This window comes from Mustela nigripes, chromosome 3, assembly GCF_022355385.1.
Source record: "Mustela nigripes isolate SB6536 chromosome 3, MUSNIG.SB6536, whole genome shotgun sequence".
NCBI lineage: Eukaryota > Metazoa > Chordata > Mammalia > Carnivora > Mustelidae > Mustela > Mustela nigripes.
Window position 1 is genome coordinate 62,074,291 of NC_081559.1, and position 24,466 is coordinate 62,098,756.

Sequence of the window (24,466 nt, forward strand, 5' to 3'; positions counted from 1 at the left end):
TCCATTTAAAATATTCATTTGTTTTTACACTGTGTGGCAGGAAGCAATGTCTAAAAACAATGGCCGGTATATAGCTCTTCATTATGAATTAAGTACTGACTGAAAGATTAAAATTTTCCAGGGACTAGGAATACTTGAGAATCAACCTCCTTATATTTAACTATCAACAGAGTAGAAAAATTCATTGCTCACAAGTTCACTGCTCCTGCTATCAGAGACAAGGAAACTGATTATGAATCAAGATGTGTTGAAGTGTTTTGTTCTTTCTCATCCAGTTGCTTCCAAATGTCTTCATATAACATTGTATCTTTTTAAGTCTTTATGCTACATATCCAACAGACCTAATCCTCCCTCATATCATTCTGAAATTCACCCAAGCCATTCAGTTCCATTATTTTCCAGTTAAGTACACTTAAGAAAATATGCTCTTTAATTAGAATAGCAAGTATTCCTTTTAATCAGGAAAAAAAAAAGTTCTGAAATGTCTATTATAATGGGAATAACCCTTACAGAAATGGCAGACCTAATTTCCAAACCACTGTTAGGTGTCACGATATTGAATATAATAGATACATATTATTGAGAAAACCTAGAGATTACTCTGTAAATGAGAAGATATATACACATCTATTTATCTATGTATACATATGTACACACACAGTATATGCCAATACTGACGACTAAGGCTCAGGCAAACAAATTTCAGTTCAAGAAGCCTATGGAAATCCAACAAGTCCATCCTGTGAATATCAAATCAGATCAGTGGTTCTGAAACCTCAGTATGCATCAGAATTATCTGGAAGGCATATAACAACAGTGTTCTGGGTCCCAACACCTGAGAATCTAGTTGAGTAGATCTTGGGTAGGTCCTGAGAAATGCATTACTAATAAGTTCCCACCAATTTGTTGGTTCAGGGATCGTACTTTCAGAAAAACACTAGATAACTGGTTCAATTCTTGGGAAATAAAATCTCAGGTCCTCCTCCAAATCTGCATCACTAAATTTGCATCTCTACCAGCAAGAATGTTGTGTCCAGCTTTGCTCTCCATGTTGCATTATAAAAATATTACATATGGAATATATATTATATAAAACATATAATATACATTTGTGTTTGCATGTACATTTACTTACTTTTTCTCAAAATATTAAATAACAGTTATTATTGAAGCTATATATCTGAGTTCTGTATATTCCATACTCTTGAATATTAAGGTTCACCAGTTCAGATTTTCAAATACAAGACAAAATAATTTCTGCTATGAAATGGACTTATATCTTTCTTAACCAAAAATAAATTCAATTGTATGTATAAACTTTACTTTTGCAGACTGAGTGATGAAAATAACTATGTTTGTGATAATATTATTAAAAGTTTTTTAATATCTTAAATATTTTACACCTTTTAAAAGACCCAATTGTATTAAATGGTTAAGAGAAAAGAAAAGAAATAACCTACATTCCTTCTATCATTTCTTCTTATTTTGGTTAGCCTTTCTTTAAATCTATTATGTTACAAAAGCATCTATCTTACCATGTATTTTTCTAGCCAGTAACTAGGTAACATATATATATAAAAGTAAATTAAAGAAAAATCAATATGGAATCACTAATATAAGGTCCCAAAAATTACAGATCTCACAGAGAAGGCCTAAGAGAACATAAGAGGTGTAATGTCTAGCTATACTAAAAAAAATTGTTTTTGTACATCACTGATAGAGAAAACAAAAGTGTTATTGCTTGTAATATTTTATATATTGATCTGTTAAAAAAGAGTTCACTGAGCTTTCTTTTTCTTTTTTCTTTATCGTGTTATATCACCATACAGTACATCATTAGTTTTTGGATAACAGTTGAGAAATTGAACTTCTGAATAGATATGATGAGTTTGGGTTTAATTTTGTAGTCAGATTCAGCTATTTATAGTCACGCTTACTTGTAATTTTGATTTCTATGAATGATGCCATATTTATCTTTTCTGTACAGTTTGATGATGCAAACTCTTGGTTAAACAAGTGCGAGAGCAGTTGTTAGCACTATAAACATTTGCATGTTGCCCTCATTCCACATCAGACAGAAGACAAATCTCTAAGAATTGTAATACAATTCCCTAGCCACAAAGACTAGATTTTGTAAAATCTAGAATTAGTAGAAGAAGGAAAAAAAATAAATCGTCCTAAGAAAAATTAGATGGGGAAGTTGAGGTCATGAATTAATTTAAGATAGCAATTTAAAATAATATAAAATATAATAATATAATTATTATATGCTATATATTATTAAATTATGCCATTAAGATATAAAATAAAGTTGAATACACCAAATAAGAATAAACTGAAAAACTGGGTGTTGCACCATTTCTATTTGAGATGCCTTAATCTCACAGTTGTTTTAGGATTCCTTTCTTATTTCAATAAGATTCCTAAAAAATATTTTGTTCTGTTAAAAATAATACCTAAGCTAAAGCATTCTTATATATTTTCCATCCCCAAATATTGAATGGTTCTCTGAATTTATTACTTGAAATTACCAATGCCTATTTTTCTGCTTCCCTGCCACTCTAGAAATAAAGGGTAAGTTCGATGTTTTAGGTGGGAACAACAGTTCCGACTCATTTTGGTTTTCCCTCTCCTTGTGACAGAGATAAATATTTTGAAATTCCATGCCCCCCCAACTCCTTAACCCAGAGTTGTTAAGCTTTAGCACAATCATTTTACATAACTCTCAGCTAACATATCAGACAACTTGATATATCCCTTATCCTCTTTTATTTTCTATTTTTTATATTGTAAAAAAAAAATCAATGTTTTATCTTTTTAAATTGTGCCTCTGCCCATTTCCAGTCCCACTGTCACCAAGTAGTTTTTCATTTTGTTCTTCTTCCCAGTAAAATGATATTCAAATCATATATATACATGTGTATACATATATGTGTGTATACATATATATGTATATATGTGTATACACATATGCACATTTTCTCTGGTTGCAGAAAACTTATGCACAAGTAAGTTATAAAGGTTAGAATGCTACAAGAAAGAATTCATATTCACTGCAGAGTTGCTCTTTTAATACTCCTTATAGAAATAGTTCTACTGGCTACATTAATATTTCGAAAATACCCATAAAGCTATAGTCTGAAAGTATAAAAAACTAACCAAGATTAAAATATGATAACAAACAACATTAGTGAAGGTTTTCAGAATACTTATTTGTAAGATAAATCCAACCTACATCAACAATTAAGAAATCCAGCCAACACCAGGCATTGGTGAAATATGTTTTATAACCATAAGCTACCCATTTTAGAAGCATTTCCAGAATGAAGACATAAGTGAATATCTTGTCAGCATACTCCAGGATAATCTTAATGGTCTTTTTCTTTTCAATATATATATCTTCAAAAGCCTGTGAAAATAGTATTCAAATTTCAATTCACATCCAACTTAAAGCTTATGATTCATAACAAAAGCAGGAAATAAAATTCTGATGGAATTCTATACTGGAAGATAAATACTATAATGTGCTAGCTTCTTCTGGTTTACAGCTACTAGGTAACACTTACTTCTGGACTTCTTACTAGTATGCACCACTGGTCACCACAGGTTAAAGGGTGCAAAGAATAGAATTATCTATAATCCTCTAAAAGAACCGTGATCTCTGATAATTGCAGTAATTTCTACTTTATCTGTCTCCCATTTATCTCTCTCCAAATTGGAGGAATCCTGATGATGATTCCCATCATCCGGTCACATATACCTTTCTCACCCTGTACTCTCCTTCACACCCACTAGTAGGGTTTGGAAACCTCCTTCAGTTCTTATATGCTTCTGCATTCCCAGTGTCTAGAGCTGTGTCAAAAACACAGCAGGGGGTAAGGGAGTTTGCGGAATGAATGAGTAATAAGTCTTGATGCTGAGTACTCTTGATGTCTGGGTATACCTTGTTCGGACTAGTCCCAGGACTGGAAACAAGACTCAGCCTGCAGGGCTCCTGGCTAACTTCCAGGGCCACTTCCATGGATATGAGAGCAAGAGGCAAGGACATCATTATGTGAGCTCTATCCAACGTGGGGTGTAGGTTTTACTGTTACTCATTTCAGCTACCACTCATTTGTTTGTACACAGTGTGTCCTCTCCTTTTTGAGGATCCAGAAATCAGTGAAAAGATATGGTTGGTTTTGATTTTAGAGCTCAGTTAAGTTATGGGTCTGTCTCATAATAGCTTTTGGACATGAAACAACTTTTACACTCTCCACTCAACTTCCTCATTGGCAAAATAAGCAGAATGGTCATTATTTCACAGGATTGTTTAAAGATTAAGTGAAAAAACTATACAAAGATCTTGAAACATAATAAATATGTACTAACTTGGTTGTTAACTTTTGTTTGTTTTATAGGCAAGTATTTTAAAAATCTAGCTTAGTTAGCAAACTATGAGTAAAAATAGCCGTTTCTTAAAATACCTTTCACTTTTCTTCATCATATGATTCATCTGAATTTTAGTTTTCTTTAAAGATTTTATTCATTTATCTATTTGAGAGAAAGAGAGAGCACCAGAGAGCGCACAGGTGCCTGAGCAGGGGGAGGACCCGAGGGAGAGGGAGAGAGAGATTCTCAAGCTGACTCTAGGCCAAGTGTGGAGCCCAACATGGGTCTTGAGCTCACGACCCTGATATCATGACCTGAGCCAAAATCAAGAGTCCCACACTGAATCGACTGAGACACACAGGCCCTCCAGAATTTTAGTTTTGAGAGTGCCTTTTGCCAAAAGAAATTGTTATCTTTCTTTTTAGACATTTTGAATAAGGGATTACTCTGAACTTTTCTTAATTTTTTTTCTCTCCTTTTTAAAAGTCTCAGTCACATGTATGACTCAGCATGGAATAAACTTCTAGTAGCGATTAGGAATACAAGATAATGTAGACGTTGTTGAGATTCCTACTTGCATTTCACTGGACAGGAGGAGTCCCATTTTCCTGACTCATGTCAGTTTTAGGAGAGGCCATCCCTGCAGCCTCTGAGCATCCTCGCATGTCCTCGTTCAGTACGCCAAGAAGGCAAGGCCCTGACTTGCTCTTTACTCAGGGCTGCTTTCGCAACAGGCAGCTGTGGGGGATGAGACAGTGTGTCTGTCTGGGACAAAAAAGCAAGGCTGCTTACTGCTTTCTTTAAAAGGACAGGGTTTCCTAAGGCACTTGGGTGGCCAACTCTTGATTTTGGTTCAGGTTATGATCTCAGGGTTGTGAGATGGAGCCCGACATTGGGCTCCAACCTGGGTGTGGAGCCTACTTAAGATTACCTCTCTCCCTCTCCGCCCCTCCCTTCCTTAAAAAAAAAACAAAAAAAAAAACAAAAAAAACTCCCTAATTTACTGCTCTTCAGCTGTGATGCTACTCCATTGTGTGTGTGCCATTAATTTATCCCCATATCAGGCCCCCATGAAACTTGGGGACAAGACGAACCAACACAAACATGTTGAAGTTCATATAGGTTTCAATGTCATGAGTAATAAAATCCTTTGTCTCTGACTTGGAGGTCTCATATACTCTAGTGGCATCCATGAAATAGCAAAAGGTTAACTTCTTATAAAAATCCAACCCCAGATCCATCAAGACTATCTGTGAGACAATTTACAAAGTTCTTGAGTATTCCGTTTCTAGTATAATGGAATTTCCAGTGGTATCTCTAGCTGAAACTGGGCTTATAATGGTTCATCTCTGTTCATGTCCACAGCAAAGAAAAATAAGAAAAGGCTCAGGGAGTTTGTAACTCTCCCAGGTCCCTTTCAACTCTCACAGAAAGTGCATGGTATATGTACAAGAGTGAGAAATGTGTTCCATTGTCACCCTAATGTTTGTTTTGTAAGATGCCTCATAAGCTGACACTGCCTATCTTTGTCACAGTACCTGTGGCTACCACTCTCCTCCCTGCAGTTGCTCTTCCTCTAATGTCACTTTCTACAACTTGGAAATTTTTAATTTCCTGAATGCCTATGATGTTTTATGCTTCCTTGTCCCCGTACACTTGTTCTTCAGCCCATGCCATCTCGCTGGAAAATCCTAGTCATCTTTCTAGATCTTGCAAAACGTCAACTACTCTTCTGAAATTCCAAGCGGACGATTGTTCATCTCTTGCTAAAGAGTTTTTATCAAGCATATTCTTCACTTACAAACACATCCCAGCTCTGTAATCACCTGTGCCTTTCTCCCAAGTGGTCTCTGAACTCCTTGAGAAAAGCACCCAGATCTTATCCACCTCTGCATTCAGGGAAGCATGTACTACATGCCTGGCATGTAATAATGCTTACCAAATATTTACTGAACTAAAGTAAAATTTTGTCCGAGCCCTAATCATAGAAATTCATTTTGAGGTAAAACAACTTTCATATTTTTATCCTCCAACTCGTTTATTAAAAACATTGACTCGAGGGGCGCCTGGGTGGCTCAGTGGGTTAAGGCCTCTGCCTTCGGCTCAGGTCATGATCCCAGGGTCCTGGGATCGAGCCCCGCATTGGGCTCTCTGCTCGGCGGGGAGTCTGCTTCCCACTCTCTCTGTCTCTGCCTGCCTCTCTGCCTACTTGTGATCTCTGTCTGTCAAATAAATAAATAAATAAAAATTAAAAAAAAAATATTGACTCGAGTGATTGTTTTGGGTGTCCTATAACTTACCAGGGCTCCACTGCTGAGCAGGATCATGAGAACAATAAAGCTTTCAAACCAACTGTGTTCAACTATTCTGTAGCACGTTTTCCTGATGTTCCACCAGATTTTTCCTTTCCCTGACTCTATGTCAACTTGGCAGCATGGGAACCTCCGCACACAACCTGACAAGAAAGACAGGCATGTAAAATATTGATATTCAGAATAAATAGAATGCTTATGCAAAGCTTTCCCTGTGATGGCCCTCAACTGAATAATTTCTAACACATAGCAGTTTTGAGTAGATTCAACTTGAATGGATTCAACTAAAAATAACTTGTCAGTTATTTCTAACTTAAAATGTATTCTGTATTTCCTTGATTTCTCATCATTCTCTTCTTAAGTGTTTAAACTACTTTTTTTTTTCATTATTGCAGTCCCAATACTGTGCTGTTACATGATGAACAAGGAATGAATGAATATTAAACTAAAATCTGAGGACAAAATGCTTTTCAAGATGCTCTTTGCTGATAAATTAATTTTCCTTGATGTGGAGCTCATCTTCAATTTTCAGATACTTCCACTCTATAAAAAAAGGCTCTTCACAAAGCTTCAGTCCTAGATTATATTAAGAAAATTGGTATAAGTTTCTAAAATTATGTTCAGAAGAAATCGATTTTAAATAGAAGATGCAGGGAAAACTGTTTCAAGTACTTTATGTTAAAACAACTCTGCCTTTGGAACTCTAGGCGTAGAACATGCTGCTATGATAAGCTGAGGAACATTTTATTTCCAATGTTTTAGGTTTATTCATTCATTTCTCCATTAAACATTTATTGAGTATCTTTTATATACTTAGTTGTGTATACAGTTTCCTCTCCTCGGGGGATTTATTTTTGGTTTGGTTAGGCAGGTTGGGATAGAAATAAATGCGGGTAACTGGATAAGCCAACTAAAATCATAAATATAAAGGGGCTATTTTGGTAGCATGGAAAAAGTCTATCTCAGCTGGCTCGTTTACTGAGGAGAGACTGGAAAAGGCTTTGTGGAAGAGACAGAGCCTGAATTGAGTCAAAGAATTAGCCAAAAAGAGTGTAAGTGGAACTGTAGGCCAAGAAGGAGCAAAATGTATTGTACATAGGAATTATGAGCAGTTCAGAATTGTGATGAAAGCAAAGTGTACACAGTAGACACGGGTGAGAAATGAGGTTAGGGAAATTGGTCAGATTATGTAAAGCATTTTCCCCCACATGAAGGAGTTTGGTCTATATCCTATAGACATTGAGGAGTAAGTGAAGGGTTGTTAGCAGAGAATGATACAAGCAGATACAACTTAAATTGTCTCCAACAGCTGAATGGAGGATAAGTTGGAAGAGAAAAAAAAAAAAAAAAAAAACAGAGAGAGAGAGAGAGAGAAAAGAATGTGAAGGTATAGGAAGATTCTGGGCCAGAAAACCACTTGTGATTCTGGTCCAATAGTCTTAACAAGAGGGACAGGTCATGGCAACTCTAGTTAGGAACTAGGGCAATAACAGATTGAAGACATGTCTGGCAGGTAAAATCAGCAGGATTTAGTGACTTGTTGTGGATGCGATATAAGAGAAATGGAGGATCCCAGAACAGCTGGATAAATGTCAAGAATGACATGAACAGGTGCGGGAGCTACTGGGCAGGTAAGGAGTTTGGGATGCTCGCTGGGACTTCCAAATACAAATATCCTGCAGCTATTTGGAGGTCTGAATCTAACGCTCAGGAGGAAAGACTGGGCTAGAAAATGAGAGTTTTTGAGGTCACACACACACACACACACACACACACAACATATTTTAGGACCAACCAAGAAAAGGCTCATAGACAAGGGCCAAGTCTGGAGCATTCCAAAACAGTGATATTAAGAAACAGAATGCAATGTCATTCTGGAGCCAGCTCATTTACGTTCTTAATAATAACTCGTCATTCAATTGTCAGGCATTTTTGCAACAAATTGCTGCACTTGTTAAATGAACCCACTATCAAAAGTTAAATTATATGAACTTAAAATTACAATTTACTTTTAAAAAGACAATAAATCATAAAAACATATCCCATTCCAATCATTTAACTATTATCTATGCTCTTGAGTACATTTCTGTCTTCTATCTGGGTCATGGAAAATATGTCCTACTGTTGGACTATTGGCATCTCTTCCTGACTCCACATTTGAAGAAGTCCTATTAGTAGTCTGAAATAACCCACGGTGAGGATCTTTACACCACAAAAGTCATCAAATGCTATACACCAGGGCTTGCTGATTTTCTAGAATAAACTTAACAAGTAATGCAGGAAATGTTAATAAAATATTAAAATAGTAATTAAGTGTCATATTTGTAGTCATGACACTGGAAATAGCACAAAAATTGAGGAAATATTCTTTCATTATTCAAATTCTAGTATCTGAGATTTGCAAACATCATTGATGAATGAGTAAAATTTTGACATATAGTTTCTTTGTCTCACTTTCACCTTACTGATCAACATGAATGAAATTACCAACCAACCTTTAAGTAAAAATTATACTTGTCATCAACTGCAATCACTGATTATCTATAAATGCAAAATTTTGGTAAAACTTAACAAAAGCATTCTGTGAGAATCAAAGAGCTATATGAAATGTGCAGTAAGAAATATTGCCTATATTATTATTGTAAATCACATGTCAGAGATGCTTTATATCAGTAAAATAAATGTACGTATGCATATTGTCTTTTTTTTGGAGACCCGGTTGTTAAACATCCACCAGTACTCCAATAGGACAGGTGGAATAAGAGAACATTTTGAAGGAGAAAGAAACAGAGTAGAAGTGGGAGAGATGTACAAGGGGCTGCAGTAAAAAAAAAAAAAGTCAGAGAGTAGAAAGTTTCATAAAGGGCAGATGAATAGAACCACAACCAAGAAAGACCCAGAAACATAATGACTAAAGTTTCAAAAGACAAATTTCAAAAACTAAAGTTGATTAAAAAAAAAAATACCACAATTGGCTTGAAGAAGAGGAAGAACTGAAAAAAGAGGAACTATTATTAATTGAGCTATTAAAAATTTTTCTTTCAGAACCCCTGTGTACTGTTCATGGGGATATAAACTGGTGCAGCCTCTGTAGAAAACAGTATGGAGGTTCCTCAAAAAGTTAAAAATAAATACCATATGATCCGGTAATTCCACTACTGGGTACTTATCCAAAGAAAATGAAAACACTAATTTAAAAAGATACATGCACCCCTATGTCTGTTGCAGCGTTATTTACAATAGCCAAGTCCATTGATAGACAAGTAGGTAAAGATATGGTATATATGTACACCATGGGTTCTTACTCTTCCATAAAAAGGAACGAGATCTTGCCATTTGTGATCATATGGCTAGATCTACAGGGTATTCTGCTAAGTGAAATAGAGAAAAACAAATACCATATGATTTTACTTACATATATAATATAAAAAAACAAAACAAACAGATAAGTAAGCATATAAAAAGCAGAAAGACAACAAACTGATGGTGGCCAATGGTGGCCGCGGAGGGAATGGGCAAAACAGGTGAAGGGAAGTGGGAGGCACAGGATTCAACTTATGCATTAGTCACAAAGCATAGGAAATACAGTCAATGATATTATACATAAGAGCACTGTATGGTGACAGATGGTAGCTAGACTTGTGGTGAGCATAGCATAACATACAGACTAGTGGTATCACTACGTTGTACACCTGAAACATTTTGTGCCAACACTTTCATACAAAAAACACTTTCATATAAAAAAAATCACTGGAAAAAAAAGTTTTTCCTTCAAATTAGAGGGAAGATAAAAAGGCGGGGGGAGAGCATTTTTTAGGCACTTGTTTCAGAGGTTTACAAGACAGGCATTTTGAAAAATAATTTCCTATTTCATAAAACAATATGTTTAATTAAAAAATATTGAGCCTATCAAGTAATAACTTCAGAGAATCAAAAAGTGTATGCCCTGAAACAGAACCAGAATTCTTTTGAACTATACTCTTTAGGCAATGTCTTATTATGGTTTCTTTCAAGATTCCAACATGAATCATGGTTCATTGATCCAGGTAATATGAGGTTCATCTGGCACTTTAATTTCCAGCACTATAGGAATGTAGCAAGCTGTGTTCCCCACCCAAGCCCCCTAACCCCACCAAAGTCTCTGGTGTTTTTGCTACTGTGTCTTTTATATATTCCTGTCCTTTCTCTCTGGAAGCTTTTAAGCTCCCTGAAGACTTAAACTGCCTCAGTTATGCCCTTCCTTTCTGTTCACGATACTTACTATAGTCCTTTACATACATAGTTTAATGGGTCATGTTTAGTTGATTCAAAAAACATAATCCCCCCCCCCGAAAGAGTTCTAAAATAATCCAAGTATTAGTAATGATCTGCAAATTCGAGAATTTAGAGGAAAGATGAATGGGGGGGGAACCCAGGGTACATAAAAAATGTACATATGCTTTTATTTAACCCATGTTAAATTATAATTAACATGACTTGAGATCCGAATGAATTTACCTTCAGTGTATTTAAAACAATTAGTTTACATCTCAAATGTATTTAATAAAGTTAGAATATTTTATAAAATGATGTGGGAAAATATAAAAAGGTAGAATAAAAAATGGGCTCCCAGCTCATCTCTTCCTGGGTGAAAGAAAACACCAGGAGTGAAATAATTTAAGAAGGACTTAGTTTTTTACATTAACTTAATGCTTGCGACTTTAGAATTTATCTCAGTATAAAAACAAATACCTTGCACAGAACAGAATCTATCTGCCTCAAGTAAAATTACCAGAGGAGAAAGTTTCCCTTTAGAATTTTACTATTCAAGATTTGTGTCAGTCTTAAAACTGAAGAGAAATATTATTCATAGGATTGAGGTAAGAAAAGGGACCACATATTCTAATTAGAAAAGTAAACTTTTTATCTGAGATGAAGGTTGATAAATATTGCCCTCAGGATTTATCACACCTCAGAGAGTTTCTCACTCTTATTCTGAGGCAGGAGTGTTCGACTGCCTTTCTGGTTTTTATGCAAAGGCATATCCTAAGAGAGTTCCAACCCAGCTGGTTAGCAATGTTATCACATCTTCTTTTTTAAAGGGACTATTAATTAAATGTAAACACAACAGAGAACCTCTCAAACATTTTAATGGGTCCCCTTGGGTAAAGGCTATTTCTTTTGGGTGGTTTCATTAATTTGTTCTCGTGATGCATTTCATAAAGTCTATACTGGGTTTCATCATGTTAAACCAGTGCTCCCCACCCCCACCCAGCAAAAAAAACTAACCAACACCAACCTCTTCCAAGACAAACTATCTATTAATAAAAGTATAATAGCATAATCAACATAATTAATGTAAAAATGATTAGGAAAAATTAGTCTTTATAACTTCTTAAAAATCTCTAAATCCTCTAAAACAAGTGTTTTGTCCACATTTTCTTTAAAAAAAGACAAAAGTAGGCACAAGTTGAGTGTCGTGTTCTTAAAGTTAGAATCACTTATTAGTACTTTATAGGAAGCTGAATTCAGAGCATTTGAGGGGGGAAGTTTAGTTGGTTCTACCAAATTAACAGAAAATATATTATTTTATGAGAAAGAGAGTTTCCTACTCATACCTTAATCCTGATTTTGTAATTTGCTAACTGTATAATCCAAAAGGAATATAATGTAAAACCAAGCAGAATCAGAGTTCTGTCATGTCAGGTTGCCACGACATGCAGAAGTAAGGCTAGGGAAGGACAGTAGTGGGTCTAGAGATGGACCCTGGCATCTTGAGTTATAAAATTAATGCAACAGAACTAAGGAAAGGCTGGCATAAGAGGGAGGAGAAAAAGATGAAGGGGAATATGATGAAAATTAGTAGTGACAGTTATGAAACTGAAAAGGATTAATGGATGTGAGACAATGAACAATATCATTTTGGCGTTCATCTTCATTGAAAACCCAATCCTCTGATGTAACTCTCATACTTCTTGTGATTTTTCTGCTGTCTTCCAGGCAACAAAAATCTCTGGAGGCCAAACGCTGCTCTAAACTGCCATTGGTTCTAGCTCAGCTCTTGCAGACCTATCACAAACTGGTGAGAGTCATTTCCAATGTAAGTGAATGAGTTCTCAATTTCCCATCCGAACAAGCCCAAGCGTTGGAAGTCTTTCTGTGGAAGACCTCTCCCAGTTTCTTAGGCCCCGAACTTGGAGTCGTCGTTGACTCTTCTTTCCCATTTTCACATTGGACCTGACATCCAAACCATCAGCACATTCCTTTAGCTCTAACTTCAAAATATACTCAAAACCTCTTATTTTCATGTGGATTACTGCAGGAACATCCAAGAAGTCTCCCAGTATCTGTCCTTGCTATCCACCCATTTACTCTTAAAATGGCATGTTGAGACTTTTTAAATGAGGTCCTTATAATGTCCTTAAAAGCTCCTGTGTTCTGGCCTCTACTACATCTCTGACCTCAACTTCTACCACTCTTGCCATCTCTCAATCTCTATACTCACCCCTTAACTTTCCTCAAATATCATGCATATCTCCACCTAGGGGTATGTGCCTTCATTACTTTGCCTAAAATACTCCCCCCTCCTACATTTGCAAGGTCCACTTCAATTTTTTTACAGGTCTTTGATAAATGCTACCTTTTTGGAGAGGCCTTCTTGACCACTCTACTTACATGATAGGAGCATCCTACCCTTTAACTACTATATTCCCCTTTTCTTTTCACTTCTCCATAGCATGTATCACTTATCTGACCTACTAAATGTTTATGTATGTATTTGGGCAAGGGACAGTGTTTTATTCATTGCTCTCTCTCTGGTGCTGTAGCCTGGGCTTGAAATACAGAAGGTGTTTAATGATTATTTGCTAATTGGATGAAAGAATGATTAAGTGGATAAAGGGTGAGAGGCTTAGCAAATTGGCTCTCCTGTTTGATTTATCAGGGTGAGCCTCTTAGCCCAGCAGGTCCCCTGAGTATAGAGTTTCCAATGGAGCACAGCTGCTCAAAGTGATAGGACTCACAGATGTGTGTTTCCTCATAAATGTTCTTGTCTTTTTTTCTCCAAATTATGTATTTGTTTATCTAAGTTCTTATTAAGGTAGAGCATGTATTTAGTATAGTATACTAATTATAAATATATAAATTGATACACTCATCCAATAGGTAGGTCATGATATAACATTTTAAGCACCTGGAAAGCACCCCATATCCTTTCCCAATCTGTACCCTCTAGAAGTAGCTACTGGCTTCACTTCTGTCTTTGTAGGTTTATTCTGCCCTTTCTCCCTCCACATCCTCTGTTTTACTGAGGTATAACTGAGAATTAAAAACTGTAAATATTTTAGGTATACAAATTGATAATTTGATATTATGTATCCATTGTAAAATAATCACCACAATCAAGCTAATTAACATAGCCCATCTTCTCACACAGTTACCAATCTCTTCCCTGTGTGTGTGGTGAGATCATTTGAGATCTACCCTCTTAGAGGATCTCAAGTGTACAATATAGGATTGTTAAGTATAGTCATATTGGTGTACGCTAGCTCTCCAGAACGTATTTGCCTTGTGTAACTGAAACTTTGGCTCACAGTAAATTTTCAGCAGTCAAGGCCAAATACATCTGAAAATATGTTTCTATACTATCTCCTATACAGTAGGCTCAATTTAGAAATTATGCATAACCTCAAAGGAATCACAAAAATATTATCATTAGTGCTTTGTAGGATTAAAATAAACTTTTTATGTAGTTTAAGCTCATAAGATAGCACCTGCAGATTACAATACCTTAGCATTAATTCTTTCTGCAGGAGGTTTAAGTTTTTCTAAAGTCCTTTTCTTATTTGAGGCCATAATCTGCTTGATAAACCCAACTTCTTTCTAGTTATCCTAGAATTTTAAGTCGGAGTCATTCATAAATTGGGTAGAGGACATCTTGGTAGCATCTGCACAAATTTAATGGTGCTAATCAATTTAGTGAGAAATAGGCAACACTTGATGAAATTCTTCAATGCCTTTAATATGAACACTTCTAAAGGAAACTATGTGTTTTGTTCATGGTATTAATTTCAGCAAACTTTCACAATTTTTTCACAATTTTCACAAATTTCACAAAATTTCTATCAATCGGATCTCATACTTGTTTGTTTCTCACATAAAATGGAATTTAGCTTTGTATCCAAAGAAAATTCATGCGCCCATTTTAGTTTGGAGATATCTTTATTTGACAGGCATTTGGTTTACCGCATGAGTGCTAGAGGAGGCTGGTTGAGAAAAATTATAGAGGATGAATGCAAGGTAATGATTTCTACAAAAAATACTGATGCTGAGAGTAAGACATAGTAAGTCATTAGCATCAACACTATTCTATCATAGCTTCTCCATAGAATTGTTGACAAAATATTTTTTAAAGTAAAAAAAAAAAAAAAGGAAAAGAAGAATGTTAAGAACTGTTTGTGTTATCTCATTCAATCTCCTGGATATCCCTATGGTTCAGATGCGGTTGTTATACCTGATTTACAGACCAGGCATCTAAGATATAAGATTTTAAAGTGTGCTCAGGGTCTCACAGAGTTAGCAGTAGACTAGTTAGAACTCAAGTTTATCAGGCTTCAAAACTTGTGGTCTACGTTATCATATTACACTGCAACTCTAGTATAGATTTGTGTTTTTACTTGAATGATACCATATTCAATTAGAAAATACTGTACACTTCCACAGGTCAAGTTCAAAGTTACTACTTCGACTAAAATTTCTGAAACATTCCAGAAGTAGTAAGTCAGTAAGTCAGGAAGTGAAAAGGAATCAAAGGAGGTACTGTTAGAAAAGAATAGACTGAAGTGCAAAGGCTTTAACGTGCTATGTTAAGCACTTGGGGTTTTATCCTATAGACCAATGGTTCTCAGCTTCTAGTGTGCATCAGAATCCCTGGGAGGGTGCTGGCCCTGCCCCAGAGCTTCTGATCAACTTGCAGTTTCTGTAATCAGTGTGGGGCTAGGAAAGAAGAGGTCAGGGCTGACCCCAAGTCTTTAGCTTGAGAGACAGGATAGATCATGATGTTACTAAATGAGACAAAGATCAGAAGAAGCCGTGGATTTTATAGGGGAGAACTCACTAAAGCTTTTTTAAAAACTTATTATACTTGACATATTTAAAGGCAACCAGTGGAGATGACCAATGGGGAATTATAGGCATATCTGGAATTCAAGTGTGAGGTCAGGGGTAAAGACATTTAAGAGTCAAATAACAGAAATAGATGTCTGAGCTACAGACATTGATAGAAGATAAAACCCCAAATACCAATAAATGGATGGCTAACCAACCTCTTGATTTTTCTCTTACCATCAGTAAAACAGGCCTCTGGCTCATCTGAATTTACAGGTTCAGCCTCCGCTTCTTCTCCTTCTCCTGGCAGAGGGTTATCAACTGTGCTGCACTCAGAGGAACTCGACCGGTTCAATCTCTAAAAAGAAATTCACCACCCCACCAGATAGTTCATTTAGAGGTTATTCAAATCTTATATTCAAGCCATATTTAATAATCAAAGTCATGCAAAGTGTTGTGAAAAAAGATTAACAGTATGATGGCCATAAAAACGTATAAACACATATTGAGGTCAGGTAACCTTGCAATACATCTATGCTTGATCTTTCTATCTACACATCCTGTGAAAAATAAATTTTATCATATTTAGTATGCTGACAAGTATTTGGACAGAATTAACACAAGGTAATTTTTGTAAACTATAACATTTGCAAAGTATTGGCCACATTTTTATTGTTTTATGTTTAATATAAATTTGTGTACACCAATAATTATTATATTCAGACAACCAAGACCCTAGTAGAAATAACACAAGTGCCAAACTGCCAATGCCTGATAACTGACAGATCATATCTGACAGTTGGCAGAAAAGCTTGTTGATATCTAAAATTCTAAAAAAGAAAGAAATTAGAGTAAGATGAAATTCAAACATATTTTTTCTATTATCTCTTGGATTTAAGAATATGTACCAGGATGATATAGATAGAAGGCTTTTGATCAAGACCAAAGAAAGTCAAATATTATATTGGAATCAGAATGCCAAAGACAATAGTAATTATTTCATCCAACACCACCCATTTTAGTATAAAATTTCAGGATACAGTTGAAAAGATCATAAAGTATTTTCTATACTGCCAAAAAACAGTGGCTACCAAAGTGAGAACCACATGCAAACTCTGAAACAAATATTCAACGAAATTAAACATGGCAGACTCACACATGACAGGAATGAATTCATTGTCATTATGATCATATAATTGATCATAACACAAGTTTTTCCCACCCAGAAATTTATGATCAAACATGATGTTTACAAACATACACATACACAGAAATTTTTAGAAAAAATACATACAGCAATTGTAGCAAAACTCTGTCAATTTTTCCTAATATTGCTTTATAAGGGGTAGAGCAGGACATCAATGGAAGAGTTCATTTTCATTCTCATTTGCTAAACGACATGTGAATATTGAAACTAGTAGTTATTATAGCACATGCTTCCCTTATTAAGATTACAGCTTTACTATTTTTTTAGAATAGTCCCACAAATACAAGTGTTAAAGGTAGGGAAATACTCGTTTCCATTAAATTGATATCTTAATCTATTAATCTGCATTAATATCATAGGCCTAATCTGAAATTAATTTTTAGAGATTTACTGGGAAGGTTAAAGTATTCATTATGAGTACCACATTCTCAGTGCTATTATTATGACACATTATTCAATATTAGTAAAAAAGACATTGATACATTATTGTACATAAGGAATGATGTAAGTAAAGTTCTTTATAAAGACAGTAAAGAATTATGAATACTCTAATACTTATAATCTACTGCCATTGGGGCATTACTCCCACCAGGTCAAAGAGTTTAATAATAGTATCAGTTATGAACAGTATCATTGTGAAATTTCATTTAAAAAGCAGACATATTGAATGAATTCATCTAAAATGACTTTAAATAATTAAATTAAATCAAAAATTTTTAAAAAGACTACATTGCTTTAGGTTAAATACTGTAATTTTGACCTTGCAGTACAATAAAACTTTCTTATCTAAAAAAAAAAAATGGAAAATAGAAAAATAAAGGAAATAGAAATTAATTATAAGTCTGAATATATCTAAGGTTTTAAAATATACATTACTCCAAGAAACAATGGGGAAATGTATAATTACTAATGCAGCCTACTGTGCCAATTACCACAAAAACTAATTTTGAGTAATATCTAAAAAACTACAATTATTTGATGCCCTCAATTCTTGACTTCTCAGCTGAATGTGGACTATAACCAGGGAATTGAAAGAAAAGGTACTATGATTCTGTGATGACACTAAGTCCTTCAAATGTGAAAAATTGATTATTGCCCTGGGTTTTGAGGCAGAGCAGTGGGAGAAACAGCTGAGAGAAAGAATGCAAAGCACTTTCCTGCTAGCAGCCAAAATACTGACAACTAGCAAATAGTTCTCATGGTTTTCTCTAAGGTGGCCACAATTTTTAAATAAAATGATTCTAATCTTCAAAATGCCTACTTGGGCCAAATTAATGAAAACGTCTTCAACTTCATATTTGGTTTTCTCACTGATCATTAACAAAGATATGCCAAGTTAATTTATAAACAAAATTAAGATGATTTTACAACGTGTCTTTTGTCAGTCTGAAACCTTTTATATTCATAGCTTTTATGGCAATTTTTTGTCAATTAAATTCAAAGTTTGGCTCAAATTTTATATCATAAATAATACTTATTCAAGAGGATTCCTCATCAGAACAGACATTACTAAAATATTTTATATGAACGATAGTTTGCATCATACACTAAATTGCTATGGCTTTTTAGAAATTCAAGTTTAAAATGTTTTTAGAAATTCCATGTTTTCCTGGGAATGAATGAAGTAGTCAAAAAGTAGTTATTTTTGGACTGTATATATTAAACATTTATGCATTTATGTGCATGCCATAGTGATGTAGACAGTTTAATTCTAATCTTGTCAACCTTTAAATTTAAAATTTACTGAAGTGGAAGTTTTTTTTAACAAGGTCCAAAAGGATGCCTTTAAGTAGAAAGGCTAACATCTATAATAAAACTTTCTCTTAAAGGGTAATGCATTTTATTCTCATAGCAGGTGCTGCTATATTTAACTATTAAATTTTCTTATTTTCTTGTTTAGTACACAGAGAAGATCATGTCAATCATTAGAATCATTTTACATAATTATATGATTAATTTCATATCTATAAACTTAGTCACTTGTAATTTAGTTTCCTTTCTTATAATTTTGGAAATTGAAGAATTATTATAGTACATTAAAACCAGTAAAATAAATACTTTAGTATAAAAATTTCCCTTTCAATATTACAAACATGCTATTTTATAATTTTTGCATGGATTTTATTTTTAAGAAAAGGGAAATATACCTTTTGTCTCTTACTTTTTTGCATGGCAGCAAAGATAATTTTTTTACCTTTGACAGCCTACATAAACAGGCTATAAACACAATATCATAGATGTAAACTCATTAGCATTAAGAATAGGAATATGCTATACACAGCATTCCTACTTTTTTATTTAATAATGTGGTATTGCCTATAGGTACTATTTAAAATTTTGTCTTTCTTTGCTTTAGATAAACTTTACATACTTGATTAGAAAATTTAAATGTATAAATAATATATGGTAAAAAAAAAAAGTCCTTTTTACTCACTCCCTGATTCTATCACCTTGAAGCATCTAGTATATACACAGTGTGTATACACACACACATACACCCTCACACACACATATTTATCTTTCCATATTCTTCACTGTGCATCCATAAAACACTGAAGTAATTTGGAACATTCTAATCTTGCTTATAAACAACAGCTATCTCAGAAGCCCCTTTCAATGACTGAAAATATCAAATTAAGATGGTGAAGCAGTAGGAACTTAATGTTTGCCTTGTCCCTTGAACACAGCTAGATAAGTATCAAATCATTCTGAACATCCAGGAAATTGCTATGAGGACTGAGAGAACAAACCGCACACCTAAGAGGAGACTACAGCATGGAAGGTGGGAAGTGAGGGGATGTGATTTGGGGAAGAGAAGGATCACAGGTGCTACAGAGGGGAGGAAGTCATGATCACAGAGAGTGGACAGAAAAAAAGACAGAGGGAGAGAGACAGAGAGAGCAGCGCAAAGGGGACCATACAAGAAAAATGCCTCCCCAAAATCAGTGACTGGGAAAACAAGAAGGGCTGTTTATCGTAAGTTTTTTTGGCCAGTGGAGCTCAAAACCTAGTGTTAGAAGTCTGCACTGTGGTCAGTGTGGAGTCTGGTGGGCCCAGCAGTGCTCCTGTGGTGAAGGAGGACAGGAGCCTGGGAGCACAGGGTGTGATGTGAGGATTGCCTGGGATGCACTAGAAGAGACAGTTTCCCCTGCTTAGTGTGTATCTGGGAAAGGTGGCGTTACCTCTCAGGGGAAAAAAGAGCTGGTGGGTGTCACTGTGCTCCCATTCCTTAGCATAGGGGTGGAGACACCTGCTGAGGGTAGCTAAACTGGAGGCTGGCTTTTTGTTTTGCTTTACTCTAAACTCCAGCCTCCTGTGTGTTACTGCAACCACTCCTCTGAGAAAAACTGGCACCAGCCTCAGTACGGCAAGACCCTTCGCCAGAGGACCAGTGCAGATCTGTGCAGACCAGTGCAGTTCCCTAAAGTGTGGAGTTTTGAAACTCAGCCAACATAAAACACAGATGCACTGCATTGCTGGGAGGAAAGGGAGCATGGATACAGACAGGGTGAAGCACGGGGAACTGAGGGAAGTCTAGGACACATGAGGGGAGATCGTTCACTCTTCTGTGAGAGCTTCATGGACAGTGGTGGCCATGAACTCCCCTCTGCATGATGAGGGAGAGGGTTGGTACCATTTTTCACCCCTGCCCATCAGCATGCACTAACTTCAGTGAGCATAACAGCACCGACAGTGGAGGCCCGAACCACTTACATCAACCTCTGCTTCCATCCATTCTGTAGGTGCTTCTTTACTAGGGTTAAGTGTGTCTGAGAACGAGAGCAGCAGGTCCCTCTTCCAGAAGACCAGCACAAACCCCTGCATGTACCAAGTCTACTGACCATAGAGTGCTGCAAAGCTTTGGCTCTAGTGGAAAGAGGATCTGGCCTCTTCTTTAATCCTTTTTTTTTTTTTTCTTTTTAAAGATTTTATTTATTAGAGATCACAAGTAGGTCCAGTGACAGGTGGGGGCTGGGGAGCAGGCTCTCTGCTGAGCAGAGAGCCAGATGCGGGGCTCGATCCCAGGACCTTGAGATCATGACCTGAGTCAAAGACAGAGGCTTAACCCACTGAGCCACCCGGGTGCCCTGGATCTGGCCTATTTTAACAAGCAGACCAAAGCACACCAATTTAAAACTCACCACACACTGGACAAGATCCAAACACTCCCCACTCAAGGCAAGAAGTAACTCTGCAGAAGACTGACCTGAGGCAAAGACAGCCAGAACACAGGAGAGTGCACACAGCATACAACAGAAATACCTTCTAAAGTGCCAGGCTCTGGACAGTATATGATCTCTTTTTCATAAAGCCATTACTCTCAGGAGCAGGACACACTAATACACAGAAGACAGAGACCTAGACAAATGCCAAGATAAAGGAATTCATCCCAAAAGAAAGAAGAAGAAAAGCTCATAGCCAGGGACCTAACCAAAACAGATATAAATAATATGCCTGACACATATTTTAAAACAACAATCATAATGATACTAAAGCATAGAAGACATCAGAGAGTCCCTTAGTGCTGAGATAAAAGACCTAAAAACTAGCCAGGCTGGGGAAAAAAAAAATGCTACAACTGAGAAGCAAACCAACTGGAAGTAATGAGAACAAGGATGGAAGAACAAGAGGAACAAATAAATGATACAGAAAATAAAATTACTGAAAGTAATGCAGCTGAAAATAAGAGGAAAAGAGAAATACTGGATTATGAATGTAGACTTACAGAACTCAGTGATTCCAGAAAGTATCAGATCATAGGAGTCCCAGAAAGAGAAGATGGGGAAAAAGGGAAAAGGTTTATTTGACTAAATTATAGCTGAAAACTCCCCTAATCTGGGGAAGGAAACAGACATCAAATGTGGGAGGCACAAGAATTCCCATCAAAATTAACAAAAACAGGCCAAAACCATGACATACCACAGTAAAATTTACAAAACACAGAGATAAGTAAAAAATTCTAAAAGCAGCAATGGAAATGAAATCCCTAACTTATAAGGGAAGACAAATAAAGTTAGCAGCAGACCTAACCACAGAAACTTGACAGGCCAGCAGATGTAGCATGATAGAGTCAATGTGTTGAATAGGAAAAATATATAGCCAAGAATACTCTATCCAGCATGTTATCATTCAGAAGAGAAGCAGAGATAAAAGTTTCATAAACAAACAAAAACTAAAGGAGTTTGTTATCACTAAACCATCCCTACAGGAAGTATTAAAGAGGACCCTCTGAGTGGGAAAGGAAGACCAAAAGTGACAAAGACTAGAAAAGAACAGAGAAAAATCTCAAGAAACAACAACTTAACAGGTAATACAATGGTACTAAATTCACATATACCTATAATCACTCTGAATGTAAATGGACTAAATGCTTGAATCAAAAGTCATAGGGTATCAGAATGGATTAAAAAAAAAAGGAAAGAAAAGAAAACAAGACTCATCTATATGCTGCCCACAAGAGGCTCATTTTCAACCTAAAGACAGCTGCAGATTGGAAATGAATGGATGGAGAACCATTTATCATGCTAATATATGTCAAAAGAATGCCAAATAGCTATACATGTATCAGACAAGCTATATTTTAAACCAAAGACTGTAACAAGAGATGAAGAAGGGAACTATATCATAATAAAGAGCTCTATCCAATAAGAGGATCTAACAATTATAAATATGTATGCCCCCAACTTGGGAGCACCCAAATAGTTAAAGCAAGAACAAACACAAAGAAACTCGCTGATAGCAATACAATAATAGTAGGGGACTTTAATACCCTACTCACAGCATTGGATAGATCATCTTAGCAGAAATCAACAAGGCTTTGAATGACATGCTGGACAGGTGGACTTAAGAATATATTCAGAACACTTCATTCTAAAGCAGCAGAATACACATTCTTTTTGAGTGCATATGGAATGTTCTCCAGAGAAGATCATATACTGGGTCACAAATCAGGTCTCAAGATCATACCATGCATATTTTCAGACTACAATGCTATGAAACTTGAAGTCAACCACAAGAAAAAATTTGGAAAGACCACAAATACATGGCGGTTAAAGAACATCCTACTTAAGACTGAATGGGCCAACCAGAAAATTAAAAAAGAAATTTAAAAATACGTGAAAGCAAATGAAAATAGCAACATGATGTTCCAAAATCTTTGGGGTGCAACCAAAGCAGTCTTAAGAGGAAAGTATATAGCAATACAGGCCTAATTCGAGAAGGAAGAAGTTTCATATGCACAACCTAACCTTACCCTAAAAGAGCAAGGAAAGGAACAGCAAATGAAGCCTAAAGCCAGCAGAAGGGAAATAATAAAGATTAGAGCAGAAATAAATGAAATAGGGCCACCTGGGTGGCTCAGTGGGTTAGGCCTCTGTCTTTGGCTCAGGTCATCAGCTCAGGTCATGATCTCAGGGTCCTGGGATCAAGCCCCACAACAGGCTCTTTGCTTAGCAGGAAGACTGCTTCCCCCCTCTTTTTGCCTGCTGCTCTGCCTACTTGTGATCTCTCTCTCTCTTTCTCTGTGTCAAGTAAATAAATATAATCTTAAAAAAAAGAGAGAGAGAAAGAAATGGAATAGAAACAAACAAACACAAAAAACAGTAGAAGAGATCAATGAAACTAGGAGCTGGTTCTTTGAAAGAATTAATAAAATTGACGAACTCCTAGCCAGGCACATCAAAAAAAAGGAGAAAGGACCCAAACAAACACAAATGAGAGTGGAGAGATTACAGTCAATCACAGAAATACAATTATAAGAGAATATTATGAAAAACTGTATGTCAACGAATTAGGCAATCTGGAAGAAATGGATGCATTTCTAGAAATATAAACTCTGAAAACTGAAACAGAAAGAAATAGAAAATTTGAACAGTCTGATAACCAGCAAAGAAATGGAATCAATAATCAAAAATCTCCTAACAAAAATAAAAGTCCAGGGTCAGATGGCTTCCCAGGGGAATCCTACCAAACACGTAAAGAGGAGTTAATACCTAATTCTTTTCAAACTACTCCAAAAAGTAGAAATGGAAAGAAGACTTCCAAACTCATTCTATGAGCTCAGCATTACTTTGATTCCAAAACCAGACAAGACCGTACTAAAAAGGAGAATTACAGGCCAGTATCCCTCATGAACATGGATGCAAAAATTCTCAACAAGATACTAGCAAATCAAATACAAATTTACATTAAAAGAATCATTCACACAACCAGGTAGGATTTATTCCTGGGCTGCAAGAATGGTTCAATATTTGCAAACCAATCAACGTGATACACCACATTACTAAAAGAGAAGATAAGAACCATATAATATTCTCAATAGAGGTAGAAAAAGCATTTGTCAAAGTACAGCATATATTCTTGATAAAAACCCTTAACAGAGTAGGGATAGTGGGAACATACCTTAATATCATAAAGGCCATATATGAAAGATCCAAGGTAATATCATCCTCAATGGAGAAAAACCAAGCTATGGTCAAGAAGAAGACAGGGA

General features: G+C 35.8%; 1 protein-coding gene and 1 long non-coding RNA gene across 3 annotated transcripts in view; one reads left to right on the top strand and one right to left on the bottom strand.

The window, feature by feature from the left end:
* The window catches only part of SCN9A (sodium voltage-gated channel alpha subunit 9), a 168,541-nt gene that overhangs the window by 21,294 nt on the left and 122,781 nt on the right, over positions 1-24,466 (bottom strand). The window contains exons 18-20 of the mRNA XM_059394112.1: positions 16,005-16,125; positions 6,672-6,826; positions 3,236-3,409 (exon numbers count right to left, since the gene is read on the bottom strand). Coding sequence (XP_059250095.1) covers positions 3,236-3,409; positions 6,672-6,826; positions 16,005-16,125 — 450 coding nt within the window. The remainder of the gene's footprint in view (positions 1-3,235; positions 3,410-6,671; positions 6,827-16,004; positions 16,126-24,466) is intronic.
* The window catches only part of LOC132013803 (uncharacterized), a 113,562-nt gene that overhangs the window by 19,897 nt on the left and 69,199 nt on the right, over positions 1-24,466 (top strand). Inside the window, exon 2 of one of the 2 annotated variants that reach the window (XR_009403107.1) lies at positions 12,663-12,762. The exons of the other annotated variant lie outside the window; for it this stretch is intronic. This is a non-coding gene — a long non-coding RNA (uncharacterized LOC132013803). The remainder of the gene's footprint in view (positions 1-12,662; positions 12,763-24,466) is intronic. 2 annotated transcript variants of the gene reach the window in all.